This window comes from Xyrauchen texanus, chromosome 49 (genome assembly GCF_025860055.1).
Source record: "Xyrauchen texanus isolate HMW12.3.18 chromosome 49, RBS_HiC_50CHRs, whole genome shotgun sequence".
Classification (NCBI taxonomy): domain Eukaryota; kingdom Metazoa; phylum Chordata; class Actinopteri; order Cypriniformes; family Catostomidae; genus Xyrauchen; species Xyrauchen texanus.
Window position 1 is genome coordinate 12,840,431 of NC_068324.1, and position 17,714 is coordinate 12,858,144.

At 36.3% G+C, this 17,714-nt stretch overlaps 1 protein-coding gene across 1 annotated transcript in view; it reads right to left on the reverse strand.

The window, feature by feature from the left end:
• Positions 1-17,714, reverse strand: part of LOC127640377 (membrane-associated guanylate kinase, WW and PDZ domain-containing protein 2-like) — a 100,854-nt gene that overhangs the window by 35,981 nt on the left and 47,159 nt on the right. The window contains exons 3-8 of the mRNA XM_052122895.1: positions 12,163-12,282; positions 10,436-10,651; positions 8,229-8,448; positions 6,678-6,757; positions 353-410; positions 104-225 (exon numbers count right to left, since the gene is read on the reverse strand). Coding sequence (XP_051978855.1) covers positions 104-225; positions 353-410; positions 6,678-6,757; positions 8,229-8,448; positions 10,436-10,651; positions 12,163-12,282 — 816 coding nt within the window. The remainder of the gene's footprint in view (positions 1-103; positions 226-352; positions 411-6,677; positions 6,758-8,228; positions 8,449-10,435; positions 10,652-12,162; positions 12,283-17,714) is intronic.

A 17,714-nucleotide genomic window follows, 5' to 3' on the forward strand; every position in this document is an offset into this window, starting at 1 on the left:
GAATGTAGGGCACACCTGAGCAACCCAAAAAAGAGGAAGGCCACAATAAAACTGAGTGGGCAGAGTGAAGTTGCTCTATATGGGCCATAGAATAAAGCAGTACCTCTGTATATGGTGGGCAATGGCAGGGCTGATAGACCTTGGCTCTGCATTTGCTGTTGCTGTTGCAGTCTTCTCTTGGCCTCTAGGACGGGGTTCTCAAACTGTGTCCTTCTGTTAATGTGGCTGCGGGGAAGAATGAGCAGATATTTAATCACGCTCCCTCCCTCTGTGCATTTATTGAAGAGCGTTACATATTTGAGTCGGGTTTAGCAAATGTTTGGTGCTTAAGGAGGAAATTAGCATAACTTACTCAACATAGTAACTGCCGTAAATAGGGTCGTCTATTTTCTCCCAGCCATAAGGAAGTTCTGTTGAAAAAAATAAAATAAAATAGAAAATATTGTACAGTCAACTATTTTCACATTATACCCCTATATCTGAATAGTAGAAATAATTTCAGTAACCATTTCTTGAAACCTGTATTAATAAATTATGTTTTTGTGAATACTTGTAACTAACCATTTTTACATTTTCTGAAGAAGCAAGAGCATTGCATTGTCAGCATGGCTAATGCAGTTTCTAATGTGTTCGGAGTGGTTTTCAGCACGTTACTATGTGGTTGCTAGGGTGTTCTGGGTGGTTGTTATGTGGTTACTAAGGAGTTTTGTGTGGTTGCTTACTGGTCCAATTCAAAACACCCCAAGTCTTTATGATATTGTGATTCCTTGATTTGGCACTGGTCCTTCCCTAATTGTTAGTCTATAGGATTTTAGTGCCTGTTCTATTGTCTGCCAAGTGAGCACCTCTAATAATACTTGTTTATTCATAAATACATCTTTGTATTATACAAGGCAATGCAATTAAACACATGAACAAAAACAATTTTCCTTATGTTATGTGTTTATTTCCAATCTTTAACTAATTATGAAAAGATTTTATATATATTAGGGCTGATGGTTTAACGTGTTAATTCAGAGCTTTTCATTATATAGCAATCATTTTAATACAGTTTTATAAAATAACACCTATAAAAAAAAATTGCAATTAACGATGTCCCCGGACCATAATAAGGAATATTCCTAACATCAGAGTAATTCAAGCTTGAGGCACCTCTTGTTTTCTGCAGGGGGCAGTAAGCGAAACACCAGCTGTATAGGCAATGCTCAACTGTACAGAGAACAAACAATACTCAGGCTTGTATGACACTAGCGACAGCTGAGGATAAGTTCTTGCGTTCACACATGGCTTGACACAATTGCGAATGCAGGGATCTCGAGATGTGTTTTTCTGACCTAGCTGTGAAGCGCTGTGTCTATGATGCAATGCAACAAAAGTGAAATGCTCCAAAAGCGTCCATCTGACGAGTCCTTATAAGCCCTAATAAGAAATTCTCGATTGATGAATGAAATTGCAAAATGAATCGCTGCAGATAGTCTTACGTTCAATAATATGGAAATAAACAATATATTGCCTTCAAAAGCAACTTTTTGTAATAATGTAATGTATTTGAATTTTAATCTGGACTATTTATGGTATACATTATATTTAAAAATGATTTAAATATATTTATTTTTATTATTTAATCATTATATATTGCATTATTGTTATTTGAGGGCCTTTTTTGACATATATGTATATGCAATCAATTGTGATTAATTAATCGGCATATGTTATTAATTTGATTAATATTCTAATCGATTGACTGCCCTTTTATATATATATATATATATATATATATATATATATATATATATATATATAAATACATACAATATAATGGATTCCAATGTGCATTTTAAGGCAATATAAAAATACTGTTAACATTTCATTAATTTTCATATTCAAAATAATTATGGAAAAATTTACAGGAAATGCTTTACAGGAAATGTCTGTGCCATGAAAACAGTTCTCATGCTTTTCATTATGGTGAAGCCCGGCCCAGTAAATCAAAAAGCCCTGGGATGCTCGTAGTCAAGATAATACACAACCAAATCAGTCTTAACATCTTTTAAAAACAAATTTTCTCCATGCATTCTGGAATTTTGATTCTGTATACTGAAAAATGCAGTTGGCCACACACACTGGCAATCAGTGTCTAAAACAAAGCTTAATTAGGACACACAGTGATAAGTGAGGGGAGATCTGGCAGCTCGAAGGTTACAGCCAACATACTTTAATGCAATTCAATCCCTCTGGGAGACACAAAACAAATTAAAGGTATGGCCAGATCACCATGACAACACAGGGCTGTCAACAAAAACATGGAAAATATTTTTTACCATCTGTTTTGTTTTTTACCCAAATTTGATATTAAAACATCAAGAAGAAATGGGCAACATGCACAAACTCAGAGTAATTGTCTAAACATCACCAGTGGGACGTGGCAGAGATTTCTGTGGTGTTGTGCACAAACAAACACACACATGTACAGATATGTAGTACATGCATATGAAGTCATCTCTGCATGTGAGAACAAACAATGTGCAAAAACATGCAAATCACACGCATGCACACAAATTAAATGCTCAAATAACTAATACTTCTTCAGACACCGCTTTTCACTACTTGTTTGTTTCAAGAGTTTAAATCACTCACAGTCAATGCACTGATACGTCAGAACTGGTTTACCTCAGTATTGTTATTGCTCATACTTAAAGTTAGGGGTTTTGCACGTCTAAGGGGGCGTTCAAACCAAACGCATTTCTGCCTAAGTCTACACTGTTTTTCAATTGTCTAATATGTAATAAAAAAAGAAAAATAAATGCTTGACAGATGTTTTTGAATGTTGTGCCACATCTCGTTTTTTTCAGCATGTTGTGCCTGAGTGGCAGGTTTTTAAGCACCATGTCAGGTTAAAAAGGTCGTCAATTTTTAAAAGTGCTTTTCAACTGTGTCATTGCGTTGTTTCTAGCTTTTTGCACACAAAAACTTATTCAGTCTGAACGGCCCCTTACGGTTCATTCATAACAGTTTGTGCTACAGACATAATTGATCCCTCAAAATAAGCTGCTTTTAAGGGGATATTGTGCTATTATTTCCTAAGCAATCAGACTTAGGAATTTTGCCTGGAGTGTGATTTAACCTGCAAAAAAGATTCTATAGACTTGGAGGGACCCGAATAATATTGAAGGCCCAAAATATAATAGGGCTCTTTCTACTCGGGCCAATAAACAACCAAAGAGAAACCACCAAGACTGCCCCAGCAACCATTCAGAACACCCTAGCAACAGTATAGTAACATGCTAAAAAAACATGAACCCCTTATAGCAACACCCTTGCAACCACCACAAAACCCTTGCATTGTGGCTTTGAATTTTGCATGGCAAAAAAAATTACAAACACTCACATATTCTTAAAAATCTGGTGGAACACAGATAAAAAATATTGATGACTCATCCTGCACTTACTCATTTTGTCCAATCAAATGCTATCTAGAGGAAGCAGGCCCCTCCCCCTAATTCCACCTATTACTGAGTAGCTCTATCAAACAGCAAATTGTGTTTATGGCTGTGATGTAAAGTTGGTTATTTTATCTATTTAATATATTTTTTTTATAAAGGGAATAGCTATTTAATATGTCCAGTGAGTCCAAACTTCCTGTTTCAATAGAAAATAAAAACGGGGTTTGTCAAGCCATTTCATGGGGGTTTTAACTTCACTGATTGTTTTATTCACTGCCCTGATTCATCAGAACTGGTTTACTCAAGACATGCCACCAAATCTGCTTTTTTTGTTCATACTTAGAAGAAAAAAACACAAATAAAGCCATGCTGTGTTCAGATATTCATTAGAAGAGTGAATGGATGCTGCGTTGAACCTCTAGTGAGGCATAAATGAACAGAACGGCGTGATGAAGGAGGTGGGAGCAGGTGTGCTGGCCAACAAGGTTCTTGCACCTCCCTAGGAGGGTTAGAGTAATCAACTTTCCTCCTACACTCACTCATACACAGGCTACTCCAACTGGCTATACAACAACCATCTAACCCTTTTCCACTGCACAAAAATGATTATCATATTTAGGGTTTCCATTAAGAAAAGACCTCTCATAGTGTGTCATCTAAGAGGCACGATGTGTCATTCAATAGGATTCAGGATGAGCTTTTTATATGTGTCACATACCCGTCTTTAACTGAAAGAGAGCGGGAGAGTAACACTCCAGATGGCAGCACTTTCTTAATGGAAAAAATTGAGAAGTCTGACATAACCTTGGCTGGATTTGCCATATTTTCTTTTGAGAGCCAATGAATCAAAATGCAGCTGGGCCAGCTTATATTCACAATGTTACAAGTGTAATCTAATATACTGCCATGCAAGGCAAAATGACATAACTACACATTCTGTCAAAATATTGTTATAACCAAAATTGTGTCTGATAGACGGGATAGTCACTGGGTTTTGACTTTGTAGGGCAGTATAATTAGGGGCCGTTCACACAGGACGTACTGTTGCATTTAGTCTGCACTACTTTTTTACATTTTTGGTCAACATATGCAAGATGGATGCCTTTGAGCATTGCAACACATCTCACTATTTTTAAGCGTTTTGTGTCATGAGCGCTACAGTTTTAAGATGATGCTTTAAGTTAAAAGAAGTTGAACAAAAAGACTTATCCTGTGTAAACAGACCCTTAATCATATTCACTGCATATAGTATTAATAAATCATTTGTAATATATTTATAGAATGTGACTCTGATGTAACTAATGCAATGCATAATTCTAATGTTCAATATCATAAAGTAGTAAAAATACTTGGAGAAAATAAAATATTCTCATATATCTAATGTAGGGCATATGCTGTGTATGTATATATGTGTCTATGTATCTCCTATATCTAATACAATTAAATAAACAGAGACTGGCATAAGATATCCTTTAAGACAAGGATTTACCCTGGACTACCTTAAATGTCTTTCACAAGCCTCCTTAAATCAACGGTCCTCCATCAGCAGTTGCCATGGCAACTATGGGAGAAGTCTCTTTTTCAGGCTCTTTCATTCACTGAGTGGCTTATGTATATTCGAGTGCATAGAATACACAAGTGTAAATATGTGTGTGCATGTGTGCTGATATATGTGTCTTTTAAAGGCCTGTGAAATTTGTGCTCTAATAAAAACAATAAAGGTCCATTCAATTAGCAGGAAGCAAGTACATTTTAGAGCCTGAAAACAACAGTAAATTAATTCCATTGTGTTAAAATTACCCAGGCATCCCTTTGAAATTACACAAAATGTTACACAGTGATGCAAAACCCACAAGGGTTAAAGCAAAATTAGGCTGACACATACAGATAATCTTTAATCTAGGGTTAGATGTGAATTTATGATAAAATAAAAATTGTGCCGCCCCATGAGGCCACAAGCTAACAGAAATTTGAATACAATTATTTATAATTAATTCATGGCTGAACTTAAAAGACAGGAATGGAGTAGCCATGTTTGACATACCATATATTACTGGACAGAATAGAAATGAATGATGAATATGTATATGAGCTTACTTTGTCGCATGGATGTGCAAAACCTCGATCTATGATCTAATAGGGAGAGGAATATTAGTAGTCAGGTCACAGAGAGGCACTTAAAAGGCCTGTGGAAAGAGATATTGATTTCTCTGGCCCCATTAAATTGCATTTTAATTCAACAGAGGCTTTCAAAGATGCTAGATTTAGGTACACAGTACCAGCATGCATGTTTAACAGTCCAGATAATAAGTAAATATCACCAAAAAAAATAAGAAATAAGAGGGGATTTGGGCATGCTGTGTAATATATCATGGTTATTCATGGAATTTTTGAGAGTAATATTATGGGCTTGACAAAAATTGGGCAATGAAGTGTGCATGAATGAATGAACAAATGAACAAATTAATGGCTACATGGATGGGTGTCTATTTTAATTAATGAACAAACAAAATTTCATTAAAATGAACACCCAAATGAATGATTGATGGATGCATGTATGAATGGCTGAATGAATAAATGAATAAAACAAATTAACGAATGGGATGGATGGATGGATGGATGGATGGATGGATGGATGGAATTAATGAACAAATGACGGGGCAATGGACTGATGATTATCTATATGAATGATTACACACTCAACTAAACAACTTAATAAAAACAAATGAATAAATGGGGGATAGATGGATGTGTGGTTATATGAATGAATGAACAAACAAATCAATAAATAAAAAAGAAGGAATGAACAAACAAACAAAAGGATGGATGGATAAATGGCTATATGTATGAGTAAACAAGTAAATGCTTTATGGATGGATGGTTGGATAAATGAACAAACAGATAAATGGCTGAAGTCAGAATAATGCACCGATCAATTAATACTCTCACTAATATCATTCATAAACACAGTGCCTATAATCTCATTATGAGCTTGAGTTAGTAGTTATAGATTTGCCATAAACCCAGACCACACTATGAGTGTGTCCTGACATCATAAACAAACTGATCCTGTGTTAAGTACTAAATGGAAATCTCTGGTTTGAAATCAGTGTCAAACTCTATGACTCCTGCATATCCGGAGGGAAAATACAAGTACAGGTCACGACATCACATTCCTCCAAGCATAAAAGCAGAAACACACTCATAAACATGTTAACACGCTGGTATACTCACCATCTTCCTCACATTCCTCTGGTGGCTTGGCTTTCTTCGCTAGTCGAGGGTCGAGCCATGATGTTGTTTTGGTATTGTGACTTAAGAGAATGAAAAAAATGCTTTAGTAATGATTTATGGTATGTATAATAATGCACCATTCTTAATAAAGCACATATTTATACCAGTGGTTCTCAACTTGTTTTGCTTCAGGACCCAGAATTTTTACAATAGACATCCAGTGGTGACCCAACATAATACCAAAATTATTTAGCATCAAGAAGTAAACAAAAATATAGCTAAAATTAAACTTAAATGTATTCATTTGACCATGAACGGCATAAGCCAAGCATATGCAAACTTATTATCAATCGTGACACAGGCTAAATAAGAACATGCCAATTTTGTAAATGCATAAACAACAGTAGAAAAGTGATCTACCAACCTAACACATTGAACAAACACTGTGCCAAACATTTTGTAAGTATTACTAGCCATTTTACAAACTTACAGATGAATTTCAGCCAAAATAATAATTTCCGCAGATCTTTGGTTGGACAGCCATTGGCATCAACAAACTTTTTTTCTACCTTTTAGAAGATGATATGCCAATTTATATTGCTATCCTATGCTTGATTATATGAATAAGTACATTTTATTATTTGCATTTAGCTTTTTCCCTAACAGACCTGTGATCCACCACTGCTTTATAAAACATTGCGATTACGGTTTATAGATGTGAAATATGCCACTGATTTTCAGTTTCTTCAATGATTCAAAACAGATGCGTCTCTATGCATTATATGCTGGCAAAACATTGAGATGGGCCTCACTTCGAAATGTAAAACATTCTAGACAAGATATCTCACGAGACCTTAGTCATAGTGGGCATGAGGTTTCCAGTTAACAAAATGACAATCAATACTTTTAATGAGTCCCTCGCTTCTCATTACGGGCAGAGAGAAAGTGGGAGAAAGGAGAACATATTTCTCTCACTCTCAAGAACACATTCTTTTATTCTGCTTTCTTCCGCTGGCTGTTAGATTCAGTTTTATGATGATTCATTTATTACTGTTATTCATAGCTTAGCATAACCCAATTCATCCCTAATAAAAAATTGAACCATATACTAGTGCTGGGCGGTTTCAAATATTCCAGTGAATTTCGTAATGATTTTAATGCACCTTTTATAACTAGATTTAGAAACTAGATTTTTTTCCCCTGTACTTTACTACTAGAATTGAAAAAGTGGAATGGAACTGGCTACAATGGCTTTTTGCTTGAAATGATCGTGTCTCTGATTTAAATAAAAAACCTTTTAAGTCATTTTAGAGAAAATGGATCAATATTGAGGTTCTGAATATATTAAATATCTTAAACAGGCTAAAAACATTGAGACTGTTTCCAAAAGGCAAAATGCCATTAAGACTCAACTGAGTGAGCTCAATACGGTGCTCATAAATAATTCAGACATCCATAACAATTTGCAAAAGAGGGCACGGCAACTGGTTGCACTCCATATGTTCACACCTCCATTTTTATGAAGTATGCTTTGAAGTGCACTTCACTCACTCTATAAAGTAAACTTCTCCCTTCTCAGTGTAGGCCATCTCCCAGTTGTCTGGCAAGGGGCCCAGTTCATCATTCTCCTGGGAGTCTTGTGGGGACTTGGGTACCTCTCCTTCCTCCTCCGGGGCATCTGTGGCGGTGAGGGTGGGGGTTTCGGGTGGACATGAATGGGGTGGTACATCCCCAGAAGCATCCGTACTCTTGTCTTCATGTTCACTCGATTCTGTGAGAAAAACAGAATGAATCAGTATCAAGAATGACCTTCTAACTGAGCAACTTATTTGACAGCAGATTATTAGAAAGGATGGGATAAAGAGATTCAAATATAGGTATCATGTAGGCTATGAAAAACAGAGCTTCATTTCAATACACTGACGAGGAAAGTTGGTCTTGTTATGTCCTTCATATAAAACGACAAGTAATATAACTAGTTCTTCAAAGTTACAATGAACCAAGATGCTATTTTTGTTGTGGTTTAAATAACCACACAGCTTCAATTTACAGAATACTTTGTATGGCCCAGTATGATTAAAACAGTGTTTCCCATTAATTGACTAGACTCTGGCGGCCCTCCCTATTCTAATTTCGTCACGGTCTCATAATGAACCGAATTTTTTTTTACACTTCTCATCTAAAATATATTTGCACTTCTCAGTCTCATAATAACAAAAAATAAAAGGTTGTGTTTTGGCATGCGTGCGCCAGTCAGATCCAGTCAGTTCAGTCAGCTCCTCACCCGCTGCTGTAAACTCACGTGCTCACACACACTCATAGATATATGCACTGGAATATTCCCATTTTTTGGTTGAGGAGGATGACAAATCTTTGAGTTAAGTAACGTTAACTAACATTAAATGTATCCGCTGCATTTAAACACTACCCCACACACAATTTATCATCATCAGTGTACAAGAGCAAACAGATAATATTACTGCCGAAGTTAGAATCATGATGATTAATTTAAATTAACGTTAGCATTACTAGGTTAATTGGCATAACGTTACACTGCTTACGGCTTCACTAGCTAGCTATCGTTAGCCGTCTGAGGTAACATAAAAAGATAAAAAGCTGAAACTGACATCCCTAGTTTGTACCCTGCCCTTCAGAATGAGCATACAAAAATATTTTAAGAGACATCAAACCCCAGATGAGGAAGAGACAGCTAACGCTGAGGTAGGAAGCTGGCTAGTAAGCAGAGTAAGTAAACAGGATTAACTGGCGAATTTTAACGTTGCTTGTTCAATTTATTTCAAAGTTACTTATTGCAGCTTTAAGTGCACAACATTGTTTACAAGAGCACAACACTAGCCTCTTAATTTTGCTCTCAAAGTGCACCATATGGAAGTATTTAACTTTAAAATGTACAAGTTTTCTTATGGGGGAGCATGACCCAGGACTCCCATAGAGGGTCGGCTGTCCACCCGCTAAAGTCTCACAAAATCCTGTGGAAAACACTGATTAAAAACATTATATTTTTTAACTATGTAACAAAAAAGGTTTAAAAGGACCAATTAAACAAACCCAAAAATTTAATTTCCTTCAACAGTTACTTGGTTCATGTTGTTCCAAACCTGTTTGACCTTCTTTCATCAGTGGAACACAAAAGAAGACAATTTTCCAACAATAAAATAAATGGGAAAAGATGCTGTCGAAAGCTCAAAAAGTGACAAAAAAGCATCATACATTATAGTTGTCTAGATTACTTTTGTGATATATTCCAAATCTTCTGAAGCCATATGATAGCTTTGTGTGAGAACCAGGCCATAATTTAAGTTGTTATTCAATGATAATCTTCACTATTCAGAACATTCAAAATTAGAGCAACGCAACTGGTTTTGACACACACTAAAACCAATGTGTTTAGCATTATTGATGTTAAAGCTGGCCACAATGTATAAACACACCATAATAATCTGAACAGCAATATGGGTGAGATTTGAGAGCTACAGTGAAGAGGAAAATATACTGAAAATGATGGCTTAAATTTCAATACATTTTTCATCCTATTGTATTCAACAGGAGGAGCAAAGTCATACAGATTTGGGTTTCATAAAGATTTTTTGGGTGTACTATTCCTTTAAGTAACCCATCAAAATCTACCCTGACACATCTTGTATAAGAAATAAGTCATACCAACCAAAAGCAGACTTTCAAAATTGATGCAATTGGTTTATTTTAAAGCTATCTTTGTAACAGTGGTAGGTCAAAACCTGGTGTAATGGCGATGCCGTTGCCATTGACAACAGGACTCTCTTCCTCCTCTTCTTCTGGTGGCTCAATGCTGTCCTTTTCCATGTTACTGACGGACTTGTTCCTCTTCCTTTTTCCCTCTGCACTGGGTCGGGCGCCGGGCAAGAGTTGGTCCGTCACATTAAACAGCATCGGCGTGGGTTCCGCTGGAGGCTTTGGTGTGCCATAGAAGTTATCTAGAACCAACAAGGGACATGTTTCATCAACATGATTGGAGACTGCTGAGTTAATTCAGCTGAAAGGGTCAGAATATTATAATCAATAGGTCAAAGAGAAATAGGTCTCCAGTTTCCCCAAAAACCTCAGTAATACCAGAAGACCTGTGAAACAACATGCTATGCATCAGTGGTCTAGTTTAGCTAAATATATAGTGAGGATAGTGCCTTGAAATTGGCATTATGATTTAAGTAAAAATAATTAAAATAATGCAATAATGTGTATATGATCAAACATTGCATTCACTTCCGAGTACCCTTGCTGAGCATTCGATAAAGTACTAAAAAGTTTCATAGTCTGGTCAAACTTTCCTTATTTGTGACTTTGTGCCACGCTAAAACTCAATTGTCAAAGTCAAAGAAGTCAAAACACACTTCCACTGCTACTTGGCATGCACAAATCTGAAGTCTGACTTTTAAAGTAACTTTTCAATCATATTTTCAATAACTTTGCATAAGTTATTTTTCAGTGTCCGATGTTTGCTGTTATAGCCCTGTCGCTTATCGGTGACCCAATCGTTTCATTCGAGGTTGAAAAGAAATCGTGTGTATCCAGGGAAATCTGTTTAATGATTAAAAACTGAGCACGGGTGTGCGAGTACGGCACAGCTTTCTGAATTAATTTGCAGGTCTGTGGAGACAGGAACACAGGAGTGTGTAGTTCACAGAGCTTCATTTAAATGGCTATGACACAGAATCATAGACTGGGAGTGGGCTAAGTTTGGCTGAAATGCATAATTTAAAAAAAAACACTTTCTCTTGTCTTATGAAACCAATAAAATCAATACACTTACAGGAGTGCAATCATATTTGTTTAATTTAATTCCTTGTACAGGGGTAGCATTATGGCTCACAAAAGAATTCAATTAATCAGTCATCTCATGAAATGAGTAGCTTTACATGGCACTTAGAGTTAGTGTACTGATTCACATTTTAAAAGTAATTTGTTGAGGCTATAAAACTAATTGATATTTAGATCAAATGTCAAAATCTAAAATTTGCACTTCAATTTGCATTCAGAAAAGAACACCAGTGAAACCAACATGATTCTAAATCTAGAGATTTCGATTTTCTAAAATAAATCTTAGTATTTAGGGGGACAGATTCATCTCACACACATTGTTCTCAATGTGTCTGCCACTGAAGCCATTCTGATGGTTTGCCTCACCTATCAGTGAATCTACTGATAGGTTTTTACTATTCTCATGAATAGAAAAGGAACCTGCGCCTGCCTCTGAAAGTAGTCCACACACCTCAGTGTCAGCTCTCAGGAGACATAAACTGCACCAGTTCTTAATACCTTTGCACAATGTCAAAGACAGACGGGCTCCTTGCTGCTGTAACGTCAAGCAAGTTTATGAAAATTCAGATTTCAGCCCAGTATGACATAGCAGGTGTGATATAATAGTTATTTAAAATGGTATATCATAATTTATTGAGATGTAGGAGACTTCACAGTGAATTTCACTTACCTTCATAAGTTCCACTTTCTAACAAGGCCCCACTTTTCTCTAATTCCATAAAACGCTCAATGCTCACAAAGTTGTAGTCCACACCTGGGACTTCCCCCTCTTTGGGCTGTCTTGTTGTGCCTGGAGAGAAAAACAAAACAAGACATACCTGTCAGAATATTTAAGATATAGCGACAGCGACAACCTGCATCTCAGAGATTCGCATTCTGAGATGCTATACTTCTCAAAACAATTGTACAGAGCAGTTATCTGAGTTTCTGGAGACTTTGTCAATTCTAACCAGTCTGGCCATTCTCTGTTGACCTCTCTCATCAACAAGGCATTTCAATCAGCAGAAGACTGTTTTGTGTGAAAATCCCAGGAGATCAGCAGTTACAGAAATACTCATACGAGACCATCTGGCAACAACAATCATCCATGCTATTATCTGGTGGTACGAGGGGGGCCTACACAATATTAGGCAGATGATTTTAATGTTGTGGCTGATCAGTAGTGGTCTATAATCTAGAAACAAGACAAACCCTTACAAAATAGGAATGTGATCGTATCATGGTACATTGATATTATGAGATGGTTATAGCATGGTATTTTGATATATAACATTCTACTGAATGATTACCATATTCATGTGCACACAAGAACAATACCATCTATTTCAGATAATCTCACCACCTCCATTCAAGCTACTCCAAAGAATATTATGGTACATGACTATTACATCCACTTTCATTGTTTGGAAGAAAAAAGTGTGAACATTCTTCAAAACGTACCCTTTTTTGTTTCATGTTTCAACTAAATAAAGTAATTTTAACAGATTATGTAAATTTTGTGTATATTTAATACATTTACTGGGGCTAAATTAATACATTTTTAGGGTAGTCAAACATTCTTAAGAAATCAGGCATATGGGGATTTGCAAGCCATATGCTTAGCAACCATATCAAAATCCAATCCCTGAAGCTCTCAACCAAATCATCCTTGATTTCACAAAACTCGTAGCTTAAACAGAGTTTTGAAAATCAGGGTTTGGGCTGTGAAATCCATTGGCTTGTAAAACAAAGTCCATTTTACTGTATACTTTTACAGATTGTCCTAATCGACACTCCCAACATACCAAGGCAAATACAAAGGAACAGGTCAAATAGAGATGTACAGTATAACTCAATGACTCCAAGGTGAAAATACCACTATTGAGTTTGAATCATTTATGACTACAAAACATAAACGTGGCTAAAAAATAATTGTAAACATCTGTACATTCAAGATTAGTGTTTGCTTATTTTGATGTAACGTTATTATTAATTCTACAGTACTAGATGACAGTTTAAGGTGAATGAGATGAGTAATTAATAATGTGAACACAGATGTAATGGATGAGGTTTATCAAATTACTATAATGATCTTTATCAACAAGAACAGTTACCAAGGAGACAAAATGAATGTTCCTAAGAGACCTGAAAACATTCCGTTTGATCAAATATATTCTGAATTATGTTGTTTCACTCTCGAGCTTATAGAGCATCATCATGCATATCAGAAACCACAAGAAAGATACTATTTTGAGATGGTATACTTCCATGTAGTGTTAACAAACAATTAGTGCCTTTAGCTACAGAAGACTTTTGTTTAATTTATTCACTGGTTGCCATTTAAAACCTTACCTGTCCCTTTTTATTTTACTCATGGGATGTTTGTGCCTTTATTGGAAAAGACAACAGAGGGTCTGAGAAAAGTATTGGGAGAGAGAGGAGAAATGTGCCAGACTCGATCATGCCAACCCACAAGAGCACCAAACCACAGTGTGCTACTGCTATGCCATGGCTCTGACTATCGTCTCATTATAACCAAACAAATAGGACAATTACCCAAAATTACAGTCAATTTGTATCATTAAACCCATCATAACCACAAATACCTACAACATGACATCTGTCACAACTGCTCATTGCCAAATTGGTGGACAAACAGATGACAACAATGGCTTTAAATTACCATCAGGATGACAAATTACTCAATCTTCCCACAGAGGTTTGGATTTAAAGTAAAGCAGCACAGACATCCAAGACATTTTAGACATTTTTGTCACCACCTAACCAGCAGCTAGCAGCTCATTTGTGCGGCCAGCAGAGACACAACGGAGCTGAACTGGCAGCTGGGATAAAGGAGCATTTTAGTCGATGTATTATCCACATAAGAAATAACAATGGTCCAAGTATAAGTAGGTCTCTGGCTATTATTGTCATACAATTTCTAATGGTCGTGATAAGCTAATGCTAGCCGATTTAAGCGACTCCTCTACCACAATGAACTGTTAGGGACTAAATTAAATTGGCAAAGACAGAAATAGCGGAGCGCCACTGTAAAATCCACAACATCTTTAACCAAGACAAGAGCAAGTAAAAAATACTTTTGGCAACAAAAAGGCAAATACAGGTAATTTTGTGAAAATAAACCTGCTGAAAAACACATCATAAACCAGCCTAAGGTGCTTTTACATCTTGATAGAGGGTTTAGTAGATCTCCCAAGCTCTGGTTATTAGCTGGCATGACCAGATGAAAATATCCAAAAAAAAACCTTTTAAACCAGCAAAACAGACTAACTGATCATGTCCCCAAACAGATATTTTCTTTCTTTTTTATTATTATTTCATTTTTAATTTCAGCCTTTTTTTCAACAGCAATAGTGAGAGAGGAAACAGGAAACAATAAGTTGAAATGGGGTTAAATGTGTTTGGGAAATGACAAGTTGGACACAAACTCATACAGTCTACATAACCACAACCATGATGTAACATGCTGGAGCATGTTCTCTACCTGTTAGGCCATGTTTCTGACTTAACCCCAAAAGATTTCATTTTTTCATATGGTTTTCGGCTCCATATTTGTCATAAGCTTGTATAATATGACAAGCTTTCAAGCGAATACAGATAAAAGCCTTTGCCTATATCTGTTTGATTCTCTGGTATACTTACTGTAAACAATACTTTCCCACAATCACGTCAGGGAGCTCATTTTAGATTCAGAAGAAAGATATGCATTACCTTGTATCTAGAAATACAGAGTGTATTTTCATCTAGTGTGAACTCTTTGAACAAGAAAAGTTCATTTCAATTTTGGGGGCTAAAATGAGAGACTTTAAAGTACCGTTGAATTATGAAAGTAAGGCATAAAACTCAGATGAACTTATTTTTCCTGTGTGTGTGTGTGTGTGTGTGAGAGAGAGAGAGAGAGAGAGAGAGGGGGGGAGAGGGAGAGAGAGAGAGAGTGAGCGAGAGAGATAGATTGGGAATAAGGGACAGGAACACATCACACACAGTTTATGCAACATGCAGACAGGAAAGGCACATTAGAACATTTAAATATTCAATGATATTCACCTCAACATCTTTTCTCTAGCACTTTTTAAATGGGCCTAAATACAGAAAAGTGAATCCTTTTACAAATTCAATGGCTCCCCTGAGATTATGGCGTAATGCTGAGAAGCTATTCAGCCAAATCTCAGTTTTTATTCTGTGCAAATAGGCCTTCTTTAAAATGCAAATGTGTTGTTTTATCTTATTGAACCATGTTCATATTTTTACAATACTAGTGATGCTTGCTGAGGGAAGCATAGTGCACATGGATAATGATGACCAAATTTGCACCACTCGCACTGTGAATGAGGAATGTGACACGTGGAAAACCGAAGTACACTTTGGCCTTTAACGTTTGGGATTTTTCAAAACAATGAACCCTAAGAATTACATTTCAGCATGCACTCACCATACATACACACCAATTGTGCTACGGACATGAAGGATACCTGAAATCGTACAGCTTGTTAAGAAGAATGATAATATTTTATAAGCAATCTGACTTTTTCACCTGGCACAAAAAATACCCTAGACTTGCATTGAAGGAAGGACTCAAGCCATTTCTAGAGAGAAAAATATCACAGAGACATAGGGAGTGGGTTCTTTTGAATTATACCAGTGCAACCATTTAAAAACCACCCAGACATCCCTAGCATCCACCTAGCAACACCCAGCATTTTGGTGCTGAGTTTTTGCATTTTTTTCTTCACAAAATGCAAAACTTTAGTTTTGTTTCACATACAGTGAATCAATGGTTGCAATAGCTCTGTCAGATCAGACCAGGTTTTTATTGTTTCTAACATTCACAGCTAACACTCTTGTTTCATTCATGGCAAGAATCTTTTGACAACAAAGGCAAATATAGTTTAGAATTTGTGTCAAACATTGTTGAGATCGACCATCACATCCAGTACGACTAAATTGCTCGGCTCATTGCTGCTACTAAATTCATCCATTCCATTTGTACTTATTCATCTGTGACATTGTAAATATGCCTGAATCATCTCCAAAGATGAAAGGGTCTTCATAGGGGGTTATCTAACTCTTCTGATCATGCAGTTTTACATGTTCAGGAAGATATGATGTACTGGCTGAATCTATTCAAACAGTTCTGGGCTCTCTGAGCATAAATGTCTTCATCTTTATACTGACTAAGACCTTAACATGACAGTGATGAAATTCTACAGAAACAGTGCTGATTTTCATATGCATTGTGTATATATATGGCTAATTAAACCCACAGGAACTAATGTGCAGTTCTCTCCATAGGTATCTGGGGAGCGAGATTACTTTTGAAGTGAAAGTTGTTTTTATTTAAAAAAAATTAATTAACATTTTAAAAACATAATAAATCATGACATTTTAAATTATGTAATTTAATGGTAATGACAAATATCTCTGACTATATTACTAATCCATACAGATTCAGAACTCACTGGCTACGTTTTCACAGGCAGAAAAATCAGATTTTTTGGATGCTGTCACTCAAATCCGTTTAGGTTTTTGTAGTCTGAACAGGACAAAAACACTTTAAATATGATTTTTACAACCCTCATCCAAACCACATTCGTAGGTGGTTTGGAATCCGATTAAAAGTCTTAGTTCGGATTTCATGTGGGTTTTTTCATTGCTGTGCGCGACGGTTGTTATACTTCAGGTTTTGCGATGAGAAAACATACTGAGCTTTGAACAGCATTATTAATGCCTTCACAGGGCACTTAAAATTTAATACAATAATGATGGTCACGCAGTAGGATCGTTACAACCAGAATTTTCAATAACAATTACTTCAAAAGTGAGTTCAGCTTGTTTTCTGCCTGATTTCTGCCTTACAAAACTCTCACAGTGGAAGGTAAACCGGGCAAAGAGATCGTCACGTCTGAATGAAACACACCCATATGTCATTTAAATGTTACAGGTCACACAAAGCACTGCAAACCTCTTATAATAACATAGACATTGGCTTAACTTAACCGAGATGCGCTAAGGTTCAGTAACCCATACTGGTTGCGAGAAACTGCAACACGATAAAGTATTGAATGTCATGTGAATACGGGACGCTTGAGCATTTTGAGAGTTTCATCAAAGGACGCAGGCCCTCGTTTCACTGTCCGAACATTTTATGCTTTAATACGGGACAAACAGCCTTCAATACGGGATATTTCGCTCTCTGCTAAAATACAGGATCCCAAGATAAAA